At 42.5% G+C, this 19,287-nt stretch overlaps 1 protein-coding gene across 1 annotated transcript; it reads left to right on the top strand.

Moving 5' to 3' along the window:
- Window position 1: 1 nt before the first annotated feature.
- Window positions 2-18,594, top strand: DNTTIP2 (deoxynucleotidyltransferase terminal interacting protein 2). Its single transcript, XM_075936561.1, has 7 exons — window positions 2-242; window positions 2,069-3,813; window positions 7,028-7,163; window positions 8,683-8,778; window positions 10,266-10,430; window positions 12,253-12,362; window positions 15,486-18,594. Exons 1-7 carry the CDS (start codon window positions 180-182, stop codon window positions 15,577-15,579), a joined length of 2,409 nt encoding a protein of 802 aa, XP_075792676.1. The 5' UTR covers window positions 2-179; the 3' UTR covers window positions 15,580-18,594.
- Window positions 18,595-19,287: the final 693 nt, after the last annotated feature.

Below are 19,287 nucleotides of genomic sequence, written 5' to 3'. Positions count from 1 at the left end.
GCCGCCCCGCCCTGACATGGAGCCGGGGGCGGAGGCCGCGCCCCCGGTGTCCGCGCCTGTCCTGTCCCGTCCCTGCCCGGCCGCGTCGGGGCTGTTTCCCGCCGGAGCCTTTCCGCGGCGGCCCGGCCGGAAGGGAGCGGGCAGGCGCTGCGCACGCTCCGGGCGGCACGCGGCGGAAGATGGTGGCCACCCGGCGAGCTACGCGGCGCGGGCCGGAGCCCGCTGCCCCTGCCGCAGCCGAGGTAGGAAGGAAGCGGGAGGCGCTCGCAAGCCCCGTGCTAAGGCCGGGCTAGGCTGCGCGCGCCGAGCGGAGGCTGCTCTGTCCGAGAGGGACGCAGCCCGGCCGGGTGGGCGGCCTGGAGCTCGCCGTGAGGTGGGCCGGGGAGCGGTGCTCGGTCTGGCCGCTGCTTCCGCCAGCCTGATACCCCCCCTCCGATAACCCAGTGATGGGCCTCTCAGGCATGACCGGCAGGGCCCTGGATGGTCCGCTGGCGTCCTTGGGTGGTTCCGGTGGGTGGCAGCCGCTCACTCTGTCAGTCCCCTCTCCGGCTCCTGGTTCTCCTGCGGATGCCTGTGGTGGCGGGTGCTCGCCTGTGAGGCTGGCCCGCTCCGCCTGCCTGACGCCACAGGCTTGGAAGTGCAATAGTGTGTGTCAGTTGTAGCTCCAGACTGTGCTAGGAGACCGTTCAAAGGCCTTGAGACCCGAGGAGGATTTTAATAATTGGTCGCATTTCTGCATTTTTATGTTTTCTAGAATGGCTTTCTCATTCTTTGTCTTTTAGACTGACAGGGGGGGGGGGAGTGTTGGGGGGGGCAGTGTGTGTGACAAAGGTGTTCAGAATAAAATGGGTAGCATATTGACAAATAGGAATCACAGTGGACAGGGTGGGATTTTGTTGGGCTCACCATGCATTTTTAGATTGCAGCAGTGACTTATGGTGCCTTTCATCATCCAGTGCTAGTCAGGAGGTTTTGAGTATTTCTATGCAATACAGACTTTGCAACAGTCATCCATACCTCTAGAGTCTAGACTGCCCAAGCATTCTTCCATAGATACCACTAAGTTAGGAAGGTTTAGGAATACTCTGATAGTATAGTCTTAGCATAGCATATTAAGGCTCCTGGTATTGCAGACTGCATTTGCATCCTGTGGAAGGAGCTTCAATGAATATATAACATTTGTATCCAGCTCTTTGTACTGACTTCTTGTAATTTACCAGTACCAGTTCAAAGGGTTGGCAATCTTTGTATCTATGAATGGTCTTGGGGGAAGCTCTCTGAAAGGCTCTACCATAATAATGGGGCAATTTACTGTGATGCTCTTGCTATCAGTTCCTATGCTTAACAGTTTCTGGCTAGGGATGGCTGTCTGAGTTTAGGAATTCCATCTTTGGAATCTGTTTCTTCTGAGAGCCTGCCAAGCCCAGATTGAAATAGATTCAGGACATTTGGTTTAATGTATGTATTTTTGGGTGTGTTTTGTGCTTACCAAAAGATAGCTTGATTCTTGGGTCTGATAGAACTTCCCTTGATGTGGGATCTGATATATAAATCACTATTAGGAGCACCTTTGTGGTTCTAGAGGACAGTCCATGGAGTTATTCTGACAGAGGGAGATTTCTGGAACTAAGGACATTCTCATTCTAGTTACATGAATAAGTCACACTTTACTTTGGCAGACATAATAAAAGATGGCGTAGAGGTATAAAGCAGAAAAAAACCAGGAAAATCAGTTGCTGGATTTAAAGCATAAGTTTGAGGTCTCCAACAGCACAAATCTGAGGAAGTAGGATTCTGCCAGGAGGAAGCAATATGGGCAAAGTCTGATGCTAATTCTAAAAAAGGCATAGGTGGGCAAATGAGTGCTGAATAATGCTGCTTTGTTACCTGCAGGTTGTGGTACTAAGAATCGCAAAATATATGTCATCAGGTTAACTTTCTGTAGGCAGTTATTTAAAAAGTCAAATGCTTGTGAATTTGAGCTCAGAATTATTTATGACTTTCTTTTAAAAGTGTATTTTTCTTTGGAAATGTCTTGCTTACTAATCTTATTTTTTTCTTTCTGTAGCTGTCATCTGCTGAAGTTAGTACTCCTGTTTCTGTGAAGATGTCCAGGAGAAGAACTAAAGGAAACTCTCAGCCAGAAGTCATTCATGAATCTCAGGATGAGGAGTTGGAAGATGTTGAAACAAAATCAGAGCTTGGTGATGCCTCTGAGGCACAAACAGATAAGAATATAAACAAAAATAGGTATTCAGCAGAATCAGTTGCTGAACCACAAGCTGATGGAGATGAAGCAGAATCAAATTACTCTATATCTGAACATCAGACACCTTTATTCATAAGGATAACAAGGAGAAGACAAATCACAATTCCTTATCAGCAAGAATCTCCAGCCAAAAATAGGTCTAATAAGACAACTCTTCCAAGTGAATTAAGTAAATCTCAAGATGAAGATGTCTCTGAAGCTGAGTCATGTTCTTCAGCTGTATCTGGAGTCTGTACAACTGGTGCTACAAGAACTACAAGAAGCAGGAAAAGCCAAGCTAAACTCCACCCAGATCCAGTTTGTGAAGTTCAAGCAGAAGAAGTTTCTGATGCAGAGTCATGGTGCTCTGGTCTTTCTGCGGAGCCAGCGGTAACTACCAAAAGAATAACTAGGAGTATGCTGAAACTGCAAGCAGAAACCATTAGACAAACTGAGAAAAAAGATAGTGAAGTTGTGCTGGAAGATGAGAAACCAACTGAGGACAGAATTAAATCCCAGACAGTAACCATATCTGACACTGAACATGCTACAAAATCTGATTCTGATACAGAACAAGCTTCCTCTATTTCATCCAGTAGACACCTCACTCACAATAATAAACAATTCAGCCCTTGCAAGTCCGAATGCCAGCCTGAATGTACTAATACAAACCCAAGCGATGATCCTAAACCAATTTTAATTGATACAATACCCAACAGTCCTAAAAAACCAGGAAAAAGTTGTATCCTAGAATCTCCTAAAAAAGAAACAATAAAAGAGACACACTCTGAAATTATAGATAACTCAGAGGAAATGTTAGAAAAGGAGAGTGACATAACCGGAAAAGAATCACAGTTGAAAATTGTGTCCCTTTTTCTTTCTGACCATGAGAACCCTGATGACTCCGTTAAGTCCCAAAGGCAGGCAACCCCAAATGAAAGCAAAATAATTCCAGAACATCAAAAAACAGATATTGAGGAGGTTATGCAGAGTTCTTTCACCCAAGCGAATGAATTAATGGTAGCTGACAAGCCAGCTACCACAACAAACAGTCCACAAAAGGTCATACACCTCTTACCAGTTGGTGATGACAGTGTCAGTGACTACAAAATGTCTGATGTCAATGAAGACAATGGTGAAGGTCAAGCAGAACTAGTTACTGAATCCTCTCCACATGTAACCAAAATATCATGTAATAAAAAGGAATGTGCCATGTTGCTCCTGAGCAGCGATGAGAGTGATGAAAGTGAAAACAGTGATGTAGAAGAAGTGGGTGATGTAGGAGAGAATCTGGTTTGTGGAGAAACTAGAAATCAGAAGTCATCTGCAAACAAGTCTTTAGAAAATGATTCATCGTATGGAGGCCTGTTTGTAATAGACACAGAACCTGGTTTGGGTGGTAACAAAAAGTATTACCTAGAACAGGAAGACACAAGGGGGGATGCAGAAAGTAAGGATGCAGAAAGTGAAAGAGATGAGGAGTCTTCAGAGCTGGAAGATAATGAGGAGGAGTTCATAGATGAAGATGAGGATGCAAGTTTATTGAAAAATAAAAAGCCTAACATGTAAGTGTTTGAATTACAGATAATTTAAGCAGCCACATATAATTCTAACAGGCATATTGTTAGTATCCAGTGATGTAAAATAATGAGGGAGTTCTTGTGATGATATAATCAATGTGTGAAACTGGAGTTCCTTGAACTCCAAAGTGGAATTATAGCTCCGCAATTCAACCAATTGTTCTGTTATGCATATATCCAGATGCTGCTCTGTGACCTGCATAGGTTCCACTAGTGCCATGGTCACCAACAGGTCAATTGCGAGGCCTCGACCGGTCGATCACGAGGCGTCCGCCCCGCCCCCATTTCTTTCCTACCCCCGAGAAGCCCCACTACCTACCTCAAGTGAAAATGGAGCTAGTGTCGGTTTCCTGGGGATGGACAGAAGTCCCGCAGCTTAGCGCCACATCCGGCGATTCCGGAAGTAGCGCTAGCTGCTCTGCCGGGTGTGCTGCGGGAGGGGTGAGTTAGCCCCGGGGGAGACGCACGCGGTGGGGGGGGTTAGCCCCGGGGTAGGTGCGCGCGGGGTTTTCCTGCACCGGGGGGGGGGTCAGGCCCCGGGGCAGGTGCGCACAGGGTTTTCCTGCGCCGGGGGGGTTGGCCCCATGGCAGGTGTGCACGCGTGGGGGGGCTTCCCTGCGGGGGGGGGGAGGAGTCGGCCCTGGGGCAGGCATGCACGCGCAGGGATTTCCCTGCGCCGCGAGAGGGTCGGCCCCGGGGCAGGCGCACGCGGGGTTTCCCTCGGGGGGGAAATCCTGGGAGGAGGCAGATGCAGGGGACTCTGCCCCACTGGCACCCAATTCCCCAGCCCTCATTTCCCCACTCCTCTCCCCTCCCCTCTACTCCTCTCCCTTCCCCTCTCTCCGAACACTGTCCCCACTCTCCGAACACTGTCCCCGCTCTCCTGTCCCCAGCCACAGAATTCTGTCCCCATTCCTGTCCCCACTTGCACTCTGTCCCCTGCTGCAGAACCCTGTTCCCTGCCCCCCCAGCACCCTATTCCCTCTTCCCTGCCCCCCGCCACAGAATTCTGTCCCCACAAAATGTATAACTATAGATGCTTCATTTTAGATTTAAATAGCATGAATAAAAAACAGATAATTTATTTCATAACTATAAACCTGTGATTTTAATTGTATACATCACATAATTTAAAAATAAACTGTTTATCAGAGTGTGTAGATAAGGGCTGGGGATAGCAAGTGATGGACAAGAGGAGAATAGAGAGTGGCGGGACTTTAAGAAAGAGGCAGGACTTCAAGGAAGGGGCGGGGCGGTAGATCTTCGCCTGTTCAGAGATTTAAAAAGTGATCTTGGGTGTAAAAAGGTTGGAGACCACTGCACTAGCGTGACTGTCCTTTAAGAAACCTTTAACAGTGTTTTCCCCATCCAGCAGGTGCCCTGTTTTTTGTGGGGATGGGAGTGTTTGATTTTTTTTTTTGGTTATCACTATCCTCCCAGCTTTAGTGGTACCTTTCCTTGCCACAGGAGTGGCTCTTCTCACACGCTTTCTGTTATTACATATTTTTGTTGGCTGAATTTCATAACAATTTATAGTTGTTTCAGCTTGCCTATGAATTACAGAACTTTTGATATGGAGTGCAGTATACTGAGTACTGAAAACACTCATGTAATCTTAATTATTTTTTTAAATGAGGTGTAAAAAACTGGGCAGTTGAAAAAACAAACATCATTCCTTGTTTTTTCTTTTGGGGTAGGTAAATGGACTTCAAAGATTTTTTAAATTTAGATAAAAGATTAACAGGAATGTATGATGCTGTCCAAACATATACTGGATATTTGTGAACCTGCCTTTTTCACTGTACATTTGATGAAATAGTTCCCTATGTTGCTAAGCTGTGTCCATATGCATATAGATCACAGCCTTTTATCGCTCCAAGCATTTGTAAAAATTGCTTTAAAATAAAGAACATTAAGCACCAGACCTGAGCCTAGAACTCAGGTTGTTCTTTAGCAAAGCCTAACTAATTTGTCATAGTGTGCCCTGGTCAAGTTATTAAGCCTCTCTTTTCCTTGATTACCACATATTAAAAACCTGTTTTGCATAGACAGTGTTTTCATTTATAGATCTCAAATCTATTCCCAAAAGTAAGCATAAGTAGCCTAGTTTTACACTTGCCTCAAGTGGAGAGATTTAACTGTCACTGAGTTTGATATTAATCAATACCACAAGAGACTTTTTAAGCTACCTGACCAAATTTAGGGTATTTTGTTTATTTAAGCATCCAAAAATTTACAAAATCCAACAGTAGACACTTGAATATTTTGGAATTTAAGTAAAAATGTTTACTTGGTTTTCCACATCCTCCTGCGTTGTTTGCAATTCAAACTAGGGTGGGGTGAAACTGACTAGTCTGGATTTGTTGTGTTAAGTGCATGCACTGATCATTGTTTTCTTAACATTTGATGGTTTTCAATACATCTTGTCAACAGCAAACACACATTTCAAATTGACCATCAAATATACTTCACGAATTAGTTAATCTGGGGAATTGCAGTACTGGAACAAATGCTGCAATGTGATACACTTTCAAAATGTAGTTTCTAATAATGGAAAGTATTGTTAGGAATACAGGCAAGGACATTACACGTCCCAGTGTATGTCTAATGATAACAAGTATACAGATACTAGTGTTCAAGCATCCAATATGTTTGTATTTCCAACTTGTTATAATCTTGCTTGTTCTTGTTGCTGCTTGCCTTTCTACATGGATTCCTTATTAACAAATTACAAAATGTATAAAAGATAGACAGCAAGCTTGCATTTTTCATTTTGAAAGTCAAAACTCATTGACAAGGAATATTCTGATAACATTGATAATCTATCTAGTCTTTCATTAGCTAGTCAAACAGCTCAGGGAGGCTTTGTGGAAGCGATTCCCCTGTAGTTGTGGAAGCGATTCCCCTGTAGTTCTATCCAACAAACTTTGATTAAAATGGTCTATGTTATGGCAATTGGAAGTACAGAATGATTTGCTATATTGTCTGTATTTCCTTTCTTCCCTTTTTAGTTGTTAAACCCCATTGAGCACTGTAATCTAGAAACTCCATAGGACAGCTATCATATATGCACCAGGTGCACAGAGAAGGAGGATAAAAGACATTTTTCTCTATCCTGCCTTTCTTCAGAGGGCACAGCAGAAGATTGCAAAAAACTTGTTAATATTACATATTGGTTAACTAGCCATTTCTCTTTCAGTTTACATCTGTCAAGCAGCATAGATCCTGGTCTGAACATCAAGAGGCTTGGAGGCTTATATATTAGCTTTGATGCAGGACAACAAAAAGCTGGCCCAAGTGTAGTTAAACAGTTAAAGAAGGAAAAGAAAGAAGAGGTAATATTAATTTAAAGTTATAATTTTACAAATGTGTCTGGAATTCAAAGATATTAAAATTAGTCCAATAGTGACATATTTAAAAAGAAAAGTCTTGCTAGTTGAGTTTGGAGGGAAGATAAGTTCTTTATGGCCAAAGCATTTATTTATATTTGTTTTTATGGTAGAACCCACCCACTGAGTATAGAACTCACAGTACATTGTAAATACAGGGAATTTTCCTACAGAATAGGAAGAAGTCCAGTATGCTAAAATGTGGCAGGAATTTATCTACGGATTATATTTCATGACTTGAGTTTCTGCCAAACTACATCTAGAGTTGCCAGATGGTTTCAACAAAAATACTGGACACACTTGACATTACATCACAATCTACATTACATATTATTTAGAAAATGCTGGACATTTATATTTTCTCATTTAATACTAGACTGTCCGGTTCAAAACCGGATACCTGGCAACCCTAACTGCATCATTGCAGTCCTAGATAATAATTCTCGTGCACTTAGTTGTGACTTAGATTGAGGATGATATTGTGACTTCAGATAGTTACACCCTAAGCAGGAACTAAAACTTGGTGCAAAACCCGCAAAATTAGGTCTGCTTACTATACTTAATATGAGAACTGTTGAGTTGAATGGACATTTGACCCCTCCATAGCTGTATGAGATGGGATTCTAGGCTGATTGCCAGTGAATGACTGGTATGCATTGCTTTCCAGGAAAGTTATTTTCTTAGGTAATGCCATCCCCAGTTTCCTCATTTACTCTGCCTGCTGGTTTGCTTCTTCCAATGCCACTCTACTTTACTTTATAGCTAGCCAGCCTTCTGCCCTCTCCTTGGTATTAAGAGCCTCTGCTTTCCCCATCATGGGGCAGGGAAGCTTGTCTCATTTAGCAACATCTTTAAAAAAATTTTTTAGTTGATGCTTATTTATGATTCCCCATAATTTCTGTGCTATATTATTTATGTAACCACATGTGTAATAGAATTCAGATCTGATCACCCCTGGGTAATCCTCACTCATTAAGGGTAAGACTTAACAGTTAACCATTCACATCCCTAAGTAGAATAAACCTGTTTATAATCTCTGTTAAATGAAAACGTAGAGGTGGCATGCCTGTATAGCCATTTTTGCAACTGCAAATTCATATCGGTATTGAACAGTAATTTGAGATTTGGCCTTGTGGAAATGTTGAGAGAGAATGAAAGGTTAAATTCTCATCCCCATGCCTAGCCAGAAAGGACTCCTTGTCCTAGTTACAGCATTAAGTAAATTGGTTTGGGGCTTCCTTGTCATCTTGTTTTCATGTATTTTTTATAAAAACATCTTTACTTACATAGATGTTTCGTTCTTCAGAACATTTGAGAAATAGAGATCGGGTCCTTGGTAGGCACTAGTTGCTAAAGCTAGTTAATGCTGTTCTGTAAAATCAGACTGTAGAGTTTTCTGAAAAACACTCTTAAATAATATGAATCTGTAGCATTATTTAAACAATATCTTAATGATATCTTTTAGCTCTTGCAGAAGAGTATAATAACTCCCGATTTTGAAAAAAAGGAGTGTGTGCCACCATTCAAGGAATCAATCCGTCAGATAAAGAAACAGCGCAAGGTAAGTGGATAGCCTCTGGCTGTAGTGCCACTGGCACTAAAAAACCAGAATTAGGCATGTAAAATCCCGTTTAACTAGTTAAATGTAGCGTTTAACTGGTTAACTGATAAAAGGGCAAGCGACTCTCCCCCGCCTTCCTGATTAAAGGGTAGAAGCAGCTCCTCCCGCCCCATCTGCTGACAGGGGCTGCTCCGGCCAGGCTGGAGTGCTCTGGCCAGGCTGGAACGCTCCGGCCTGCAGTGTGTCTGAGCTGGGCCCATTGCCAACAGAGGCTGCTGCAGCTGGGCTGGAGCGCCCCCCACCCCGGCCGCCCATGGCAGGCCCCGCACAGCTGTAGCAGCCCCTGCCCACAGTGGGCAGGGAGCTATTCCAGCCCCCCTCCCGTTAACCAGAATGGGTAAGCCCAGGGGTAGGCAATAATTTTTGCCTGGGCGCCACCCCAGAAGGGGGAGGGCCTAAACAGGAAGGGTCGGGGAGCCCTTTGCCCCCCTTCCCACTAGGCGCTCATGCTCTGGAAGAGGCTTGGTATGCTCCCACACCCCCAGATCAATCAGAGCCTGGAGGCGAGGGAGCGCAGGAAGCCTCCTCCCATCCTGCGAGGAGCACATGGCACTTAGAAGTGCTGCGGGCTCCTTGCAGAGCTTGGGCAGGGTGAAGGAAGCTTCACACAGCTCCCCCGCCTCCAGGCCCTGATTGGCCTGGGGGGCAGGGGAGTGTGTGAAGCCTCCTCCACTCTCTCCCCCCACCTCCCTGCCCTGCGAGCACCGCGTGGTGCTTCAAATCACCACATTCTCCTGGCAGGGTGGGAGGAGGCTTCGTGTGCTCCCCTGCTCCCAGGACATAATTGGCCTGGGGGCGGGGGAGCAGCAGGGCCTCCATGGGCCGGATCCACCCGCTTGGCGGGCCAGATCCAGCCCGCTGAGGCCCTTTTGCCCACCCCTGGGTAATCCTCACTCATTAAGGGTAAGACTTAACCATTCACATCCCTAAGTAGAATAAACCTGTTTATAATCTCTGTTAAATGAAAACGTAGAGGTGGCATGCCTGTATAGCCATTTTTGCAACTGCAAATTCATATCGGTATTGAACAGTAATTTGAGATTCGGCCTTGTGGAAATGTTGAGAGAGACTGAAAGGTTAAATTCTCATCCCCATGTCTAGCCAGAAAGGACTCCTTGTCCTAGTTGCAGCATTAAGTAAATTGGATTGGGGCTTCCTTGTCATCTTGTTTCCATGTATTTTTTATAAAAACATCTTTGCTTACATAGATGTTTCGTTCTTCAGAACATTTGAGAAATAGAGATCGGGTCCTTGGTAGGCACCAGTTGCTAAAGCTAGTTAATGCTGTTCTGTAAAATCAGACTGTAGAGTTTTCTGAAAAACACTCTTAAATTATATGAACTTTTTATTGCAGCAACCCTTTGTTTTTTTCTTCGTCTCCACCACAAGTTCTTCGGTGCATTTTTATTCTTTATATTATGTCATAGGCAGAGCGAGAGAAAACAACAGGTGATGGCTGGTTTGGTATGAAAGCTCCAGAAATGACAAATGAATTAAAAAATGATCTGAAGGCGCTGAAGATGAGAGCTTCCATAGACCCCAAACATTTTTACAAGAAGAATGATAGAGATGGGCTTCCCAAATACTTTCAGGTGAGGAACCAACAAAAATAAAGAAATCCTCTTACCACTTTTCTAGTCCAGAACAGTTAGGCTTATTTCCTATCTAGTTATTTTTAGATGTCTGTCCAAATTCACTTTTACAATTAGATGTACATACCATGAAATTGTTGATTTCTGTTTACTTACAGTTGAACTTGATGACCGTTTACAAGTGGGATTTTATGCAACCAACTGTTTAACCTTATCTGTGTATTTCTACATACACACGTTTTGTATTGCTTTTTTGTTTTCCGACTTGTAACTGATTTCATAGGATCAATGCAGTACATCCCTTTCTTGGTAATGAATTTATATCTAACCTGTCAGATTTTGCTAGTGTTCTCTAGTATATCAGTTAAGGAAGTTAAAATACAGTTATTTTTGAAAATGTGTAACCACTGAAATTGCCTCCCCTCTGCACGCACTATATCTGAGGCAGTAGCAAAGGGGGCAGGCAGCTCCATGAGAGCTGCTACTTGTGGGGAGCTGGCTTGAAAGCTGGCTCCCCGCCTGCGCTCCGTCCAGCCCTCTGTACTGCTGCCTCTGTATTAGAGACTTTTAAGCTGGCTCCCCGCGAGTACCAGCTCTTGCCTCTTCTCCCCCCCCCCCTGCTGTTGCCAGTCAGATAGCTGATAGAGAAGCAGCTGGGGGGGGTGAGGTGCATGTAACCATGTGCACGGGTACACATTAACATCCCTAATATCTGTCTGTTTTACAAGTCTGTTATAATAATAATAATTAATTAGTTTTCTTATTAGTCAAAATTCTCTTCAGTGGTCTGACTCCACTGAATTACTGAAATTCCTGCTACGATAACTCTGCAACTTATTGTATTTTGTGGTATGAGAGAAATTGAAAACTATTAGATGCAGTCTGTTTAATTAAACTCAAGGTATACATTTTACCATTATAGGAGATACATACTTTATGGGCCTCCCTTATCTCCATGTTATACAAACCAACTTCTGTGAAAGATCTGACCTTTGCACAGTAGGGCCCCTAAATCTTGTACTGGGTTAAAAAGTAACAGTAATTGTTGAGCAAAAACTTTGTGGAGCTTAAAGTAGGAATGGGGAACCTAAGGCCCAGGGTCTGGATGTGGCCCCTAGCTCATCTGGATCTGGCCCCTGATGCATGGGGCTCCCCCTCCCCCTTTCATTGGGGAGCCCGTGCTGGTACTCGAGCCCCTTCACTGCCCCCACCATGGGGCTGGAGCACACAAAATCAACTAGCCTGGGCCCTCTTAGACTCTGGTGTGTGAGGGGAATGTGGGTAGTGTTGTTTTGCTGCTGCTTAGTTAGGCTACATTAGTGAGGGTTGTTTGGGGGTTTTTGCTTTTCACTTTTCTCACTTATGTGCAGCCCCCAACAGATTTTTCTGAGAGTCAACAGCCCCAGACCTAAAAAAAGGTTCCCTACATCTGGGCTAAAGGAAAGGACAAGACCTGTGAAATATTTTAATTACCCAGAAGTTTATACGGGTGTCCTTTCCCTCCCTCAGGTAAACAAAAATATAATCCCGTGTAAATTCAGAGAGCTAGGATGTGTTTACCATGGTAGGTACTGCCTGGTGCAGCAATCCTTATGTTCAGAGCTGCACTGTTTTTAGTTGCTGTTCTTTGGATTATACATGAGAAGAAAAATGGTGATTATGTATACAAACCACTGCTTGTTTTGTCTGATGCTTTACAGTACAATTTTTCATGATTCCTCCAATTTTTCACCTCAAACACCTGGGTTTTGACATTTAAAAGCAAACAGAAAACGCTTTTATTAGGTTGCAGCAATGTTCATTTTAAATTTTCTTTTCCCAGGTTGGAACTGTGGTTGACAGTCCGGTAGACTTTTACCATGCTCGAATCCCCAAGAAACAAAGAAAGAGAACCATTGTTGAAGAGCTGCTTGCAGATTCTGAGTTTAGGAGGTATGTAAAATAAATGTCTTTATAATTGTAATATTATCAGTATGATTAATGAGAGTCAGGAATGTATTACAATTTTGATTAAAGTAACTTTTCCTTTCGGTTAACTTGAATTACTTTTTGTATTTAAAATTTCATTAGATTCAGCTTAGTGCCTCCATGAAGCACTTCTATTCTGGAGATCAGTATATAGCAGGTGTTGATTAATACCAATTAAGAGAAGTATATTGGAAGCAATATGCACTGTACAGAAGTTGTCCGTTATCTAATGGACTATAGGAGGTGAGTTAGTGATCTTAGTTTAGTTCCATAACAGGTGCAGAAATCAACAGAAGTGTCAGTCTTGCCACAGAGCCCAACTATTGAACTAGGCCTGGCCAACCCCCTCTTTTCTGGAAGTGACTTTTTTCAGAATAGGATTTAGGCATGTTGATGGGGAAATGGAAGTGAACCTGCTCTGCTGTTGCCAGTCAGATAGCCATGCATATAGATGGGATTTCTTTGTACAGGGTGGTCGATAGGGCACCTTTGTGATAATCAAATTTGTCTTTGAAATGTATTTAAAGACTGATAGAACATTTGGTAACGATAATTCTTGGCACGGATTGGCAGCCTTAACCATTTTGGATCTGTTAACATGATATGCTGCAATTTCTCATCATTTCATATAAATGACTTTTTTTGTTTGTGTGCACATGCAAAGAGAACTGTGGTTGGGATATCAGGAGTTGATTGCAAGTCAGGATTTTAAACATATTGACAGCATAGTGTATGGAAACTTCCTAGCTATATCCTACTAGTATGATTAGCTTTAGTCAGTACTATTTCATAGCTACCAGTTAATTAAAATATTAAAAACAGTGCTTAAAGATTAATTGCTCATGAAGCCTGACAATTTTAATTTTTGTACCTAATTAACTGAATAAAGCACTTAGGTATTACAACTGTTTGTCAAGTATCCTGATGATAAACAGCTGCCTTAGCAAGCACTTAAAATGCTGATATTGTTCACACTGCTAAATGATGCAGGAACAGGAGAATCTGCCCTGAGAAAACTATAGTCAGCCTGTCTTCACTATGTACATTCTGTTTAATCTTATTAATCTTAGTCTTCTCTCAAATCTTCAGTAGAATAAAACTGATTAAGGCTGTGAGTCTGTTGCAGAGGCCATGGATTCTGTGACTTTCCAGAACCTCTGTGACTTGTGCTGGAGCTGGTCTGACTGGTCCGGAGTAGAGATGTAAGCGACTAGTCAACTATCGGATAAGCATGAGCTTATCCGATAGTTGAGTAGTGACCCAACTAGTCGTTCCCCCCGCCTCTATCAGCAAAAAGCTGGTTCCCCCCAGCACTGTCTCCACAGGAGGCAGGGGAGGCAGAGGCACAGCAGGGAAATGGTGTGCCGGTTCCCACTGTGGAACTTCAGCCTTTGAAATGTAGCAAGAGTCCTGTGGGGGTGCTGTTTTGCTGCTGAGCCTCTGCCTTCCCGACCCCTGCGAGACAGCAAGGGGGTGAGGAACAGGAGCTGGTGCTGGGGGGAACCAGCTCCCCCCAGCACCATCTTTGGGGGTGCCACCTGCCTCCCTTCCCTCCTCCGTCTGCTGACAGGAGCTGATGCTGGAACAGAAGCTGCTCCGGCACCAGTCCCTGTTGCACCGCAAACAGGTTGCTGCACTCAGTGGAAGTCTGGACCAAGCAGTCCCAGCTTGTGCTGGTCTGGAACGCTGCACCTCTGCATTTTAAATGTAGTAAGAGCCTGGAAGTTCTTACTATATTTAAAATGCTGAGCGACAGCACGAGTGGCTTCCAGAGCCAGCATGAGCCAGCACTGCTTAAGTCAGCTCCTGAAGCTACCCCAACTGCAGCTCTGCAGAGTGGTCCTATTGAGTAATCGTATAGTTGATACAAATTGTATTGACTATACAATCAGCTAAGTAACCACAATTTAAAATCCTTAGTCCAGAGGCCATCTGAGCACCTTCAGCAGTCCCTGGGCCTGTTAGCAGTGGCAGCTGTTTGGACAGTCTCAGCCCACTGCCTGCACCGCTTCTCCCCACGAGCAGCAGGAGTTTGGGTGCTGGAGGAGGTTAGGAGCTGGAGCAAGTGGTTGAGGTGCAGGAGGGGGTGAGAACTGCGACCTGCGCTTACCTCTTGGGCTCCCCGGAATCGGCAACAATTCCCTTCCTAGGCAAAGGCACGGCCAGGTGGCTCTGCATGCTGCCTCTGCCTGCAGATACTGTCACCGCAGCGCGCTCTGACTAGTTTCTGGCCAATTGGAGATGTAGAGCTAGTATTTGGGGCAGAGGCAACATAAAGAACTGAGGGACAAATTGCTGCTTCCAGGGAGCTGCGTGGAACCAGGTAGGGGGGCCTATCAGCTTTCACAAGCTCCCCCCAGCAGCAGGGGTCCCCCCCAGAGCACTCAAGAATTAGGGGTATAGACTACAAGTCACGGACAGATCTTGGGCTGTAAATTTTCATTTACTGCTTGTAATCTGTGTGATTTTATTAAAAAATACCTGTGACTTGATTGTAGCCTTACTGATTGTTAATAACAAGAGCACACTGAGGGGATAACATAACATTTAACATAAACTGCTGACAACATTAGTGGTATTAGCACCACAGTTCTTGCTGAGCATGGTCATTGTTGACAAACAGGCATTTAACGAGCTATAAAACACGTTAGAAGCCTAATTGTGTGCATGATGTAAAAATCCATTAGTATAGGTAAAAGTTGCTAATGCAAAAATGCTTGGGTCTTTTTCAGATTTGCGTTTGATTTAATTGCTGCTTTTTTTCCTCAGAGGAACTAAAATGTTTCATTTGTGTTGTGTGATGCAGCTGCCTTTTTTCCCCTAAGTTTGGCATTAGTTCTTCCAGAAGTATTTTTAAAAGGATTCAGAATATTAGCATATCATATCAGCTCTACTACCACTGTCACTTCTCTTTTACTAATTGTACACCTAACAAACTGAAGAAGCATGAAACAAAAAATGAGACAAAACTTACTCTGACAAAATATTATTTCATGTGTGATTTTTTTTTTTTTTGGTAGGTTACACTAATCTTTTATTTGTTGCTTTTGACATATTAAATAAAAATGCTTTTTTGTTGTTGTTCAGATACAATAAAAGGAAGTACCAGGAGATAATGACTGAAAAGGCAGCTCTTGCAGCAGGCAAGAAGAATCGGAAGAAGAAGAAATTTCACAAATGACATGGAGAAAATAACAATATGAAATTCTTTTTTTTTTAATTATGAAATTGGTTATGGAACATTTTGGTGGTGATTGGTTTAAGATTGAAGCTATCATACTGACTGGGTTAGGGCAGGGCTGGCCCTGCTTTTGTAATATTTTGACAGGGAAGAGTGAAATTTGAGAGAGGCAATGGGATTTTGTTCTGTAGACTGGTACAGATATGCAATAGAGACAGCATGATTCATTCTTTATAGAAAAAGAAAAAACAGACATCCTGTACAAATATATTGTTGATGGAAATGGTCATGTGAAAGAGTTGGGATTAAAATACACATTTTTTTTAACTAATCATTGAGTTTTTTAAATGTCACATTGAGCAGCCATTCCGATTTACTGAGCAATGTCACTGCAAAATCATAAACTTACACCTGGGCTATAAAAATAGCATTGTATTATGTGCTATATACGATAAATAAATTGGCCACATATGGAGATGCGTTTTAAGAGATTTCAAGAGGCTTTATCAGCTTTATCTTGAAGTGGGTGTTCATATACTATATTGGTCTAATTTAATGTTAACATAAAGTTAAAAATGTAGACTTCAAGAAATACTGCTAAATCTAAGGCTTCATCACATTTGCCAGCTTCAAAATTCTATCTTGGTCTCTGCAGTAAGGATGTTAAGGACTAATCGACCCCCCCCCCCCCCCCCCCGCAAAGGGGGTGGGGGGAAGAGGAGATGCTTCAAAGCAGCAGTGCTGCACAGCTGAGCCCGGGATCAGCTGTGCGACACTGCCTCTTTGAAACGCCACCTTGGCGTTTCAAAGCAGCAGCGCTGCATGGAGCCCAGGGTCACCAGCTGAGCCCGGACTCTGCATGGAAATTCCATCGACTACTCAACTAGTAAATTAACTGATATTTAACATCCTTACTTTGTAGGGTCAAGCCTCTTATTTACATAGTTTACGAAACACAGTTTCTATTGAAAGGAGCTTATATTTCACCTTTCCCCTGTTGTTTTGCTTAATTTAGTTGCTTGTTAAAAGATGTTGCTGACTATTCTTTAGCAGCCATTAATGAGAAATGACTTGAGCAGGGATATGATTCCGGCATGCTTTTTTAAATATAATTATTCTTGTTTTTGTGGTTTGATCGGTGGTGGTGGAGTGTTCCACATCTGAAGGTTGAACATAGAATGGTATCCTCTAGATTCTAAATATCTATGTTTTAAAAATCCACAGTTTCATGTTGAAGATTATATGAAATGAATCTGCGGTTCAATCTTTTTTTTTAGTATACAAAGATTGCCACACTGGTGGTATGGTAATTGCCACTCTTGTTGGCAGTTTTAGCTGCAAAGCTAAGAAATGAACGGATGAGCAAACAGAACTCTTTTCAACCTGAATGATAGTCCCTCTAAATCAAGATTCAGAGAAACTGGAACAAAGGTGTGGGAAGCTTGCACTGCCCCTGCAGATTCTGTAGGTGCCAATGCTCTTCAGTTCCTGTGCCTATCAGTCCATCATCTTTCAAAATCACATGTATTTTCAGTAGAAGTTTATGCTGCCTTTGAATTACCCTATAATATTGTTGTATTGGTGTTGCAGCTAATACAGTTCAAATTACAGGCAGTCCTCGACCGTACGACATTCTCATGACATTTCTGAATTGACATCCTGATTCGACTTACAATTTTGGTTTCCACTTTGACTCTTGATCCCACAATGAAGTGATTACGGTTCCAAGTTATGATGTTTTGACTTACTACGCAACTGGTTCCTGTTGTAAGTCTGAGAACTGCCTGTAATTACTAATGTTAGGCTGGAGAATAATGCAGAAAATGTAATGGTAGAATAGAAGTTGATAATAGGAAATTATTGGTATGTCATTCAACAATAGTGGGATTATGTGGGGTGGGCTGTCTGTGCTAGGAAAGAAAAGGAAGAAAATTTGGGAAGATATAATAGAAGTAAAATGTTTGAAAATGGCCTTCAGGGTCCTATTTTATACCTTCTTACAAAAGGAATTTTGACTTTTTTTTTTTAATTAAGAGATTGGACATTTGTCTCAAAATGGCTTCAACTCTGAGCAGCTAAGATAGACTTAGAAAGGCAGTCAGCCCTCATGGCTCAAGCCAGACACTGATCACCAGCAGAGGTTATGAAAAAATTCTCCCATGTCTGTCTTGCATTTGTATGTTTTTTCTAAAACAATCCAACATTAGTCACTGTATTGGAGACAGGCTAGGACCAAGAGTTTAAAAAACAATTACCTGTTGAAGCTCTCTAGTTTGACATTCTCTGGCCTGACAACTACCATGAGCCAGCATGATTTCAGTTTGCTGGATGTCCGCTTATCATGGCTGTGGCCAAGTTTTCTATGATCCCATAAAGTTTGTTTACAGCCAACAGTGCTGGCTCTCTGTGTTCTGTGCTGTTATTTAGCTCTAATTTACCCCAAATGATTTCTGAGAGTAAGCAGTGGAAGTGTTGGCAATGCTGCTGGACAAATTCTCTGGTATAGCACCAGTGAGATTCCAAGGGTGCCAGACTAGAGAGGTTCAACCTGTAGAGAGTTTAGGTGGCCAACTCAATGATTTATAGAAGCTTCTCATTTTTGAAACCTGAGCTGAAGTGTCAGATTGAGGACATACAAATACAGACACCCATCATTTCTGCAAATCTGGGCTGAGGTGTAGTTTCTGTTCTTTTATGGTCAGTCCTGTGATTGTATCGCAGACCTGTGCATACACCATTGATGACAATGCAAGAATAAGGAAATAAAACCAGAACTGTGCTCTTGTGCTCTGTAAGAAACGTTGAGGCAGAAGAATGTCAATATTGGACAAACAGGAAAGAACAAAATTGCGATAAGAGATATTTGTAGTGTTTAAGAGGATTATGACTGATAGTCAAATGAGCTTGTAGAAAATTATATAGAATTTTTGTAACTATTTTAAAATTTTTATTAGACTATTTTCTATGAAAAGATTTGTGACAATTTAGAATTAAAAGATGAGCACATGGCTGCAATTCTTGAGTTCTAATTAAACAGTATATTGGCGCGCGCTCATAATGTTCCAGATGCCTATCACAAGGCCAAATCACTGATCAGCAACACCGACAAAACAAGCCTGTCAGAAATACATTTAAGAAAGAATGGTGGGTTTTGAGAAACTTCATTTTTTGTGTAAACAGAATGTAATATATTAGTTTAGGTTTATTATCCTGTACTGGAATGACCTTACCAGATATTTTAATTGTATTGCTTTCTATACACTGGCCTGAAAACATAAGCTTTACAATGACAAGAGAGATTCCTCTTTAGTTCATATTGTAGAAACCTGTGATTCTGAGACAGCAGGTGATATGGTTCTATGTTCTACATGTGCACTTGCTGATGGCTTAGGTGTCCCTAGATAGTTGCATATTCTCTGGTGAACATTCAAAGTAGCTTCAGGGGGTAGCCGAGTTAGTCTGTACAGGATAAACTTAAACAACAAATAGGTTTGTTCTCTTATTTTCATATACTTCCTACTAGTCTATATCCAAGTTTTCTCTTGTCTTATGCTTAAATTGTAAGCTCTCTGAGACAGGAACTGCCTTTTTGTTTTGTATTTATACATGCTTCATATAATAGGGTCCTGGTCCATGAGTAGGGCTTACAGGCACTACTGTAATATAATGAAATTATTTGTTAATAAGATTAGCAATGGTATCATGATT

The sequence above is a fragment of the Pelodiscus sinensis genome, chromosome 9 (genome assembly GCF_049634645.1).
Source record: "Pelodiscus sinensis isolate JC-2024 chromosome 9, ASM4963464v1, whole genome shotgun sequence".
Classification (NCBI taxonomy): domain Eukaryota; kingdom Metazoa; phylum Chordata; order Testudines; family Trionychidae; genus Pelodiscus; species Pelodiscus sinensis.
Note: the sequence above shows the minus strand (reverse complement) of the source record. Positions and strands in the feature narration are given on the sequence as shown.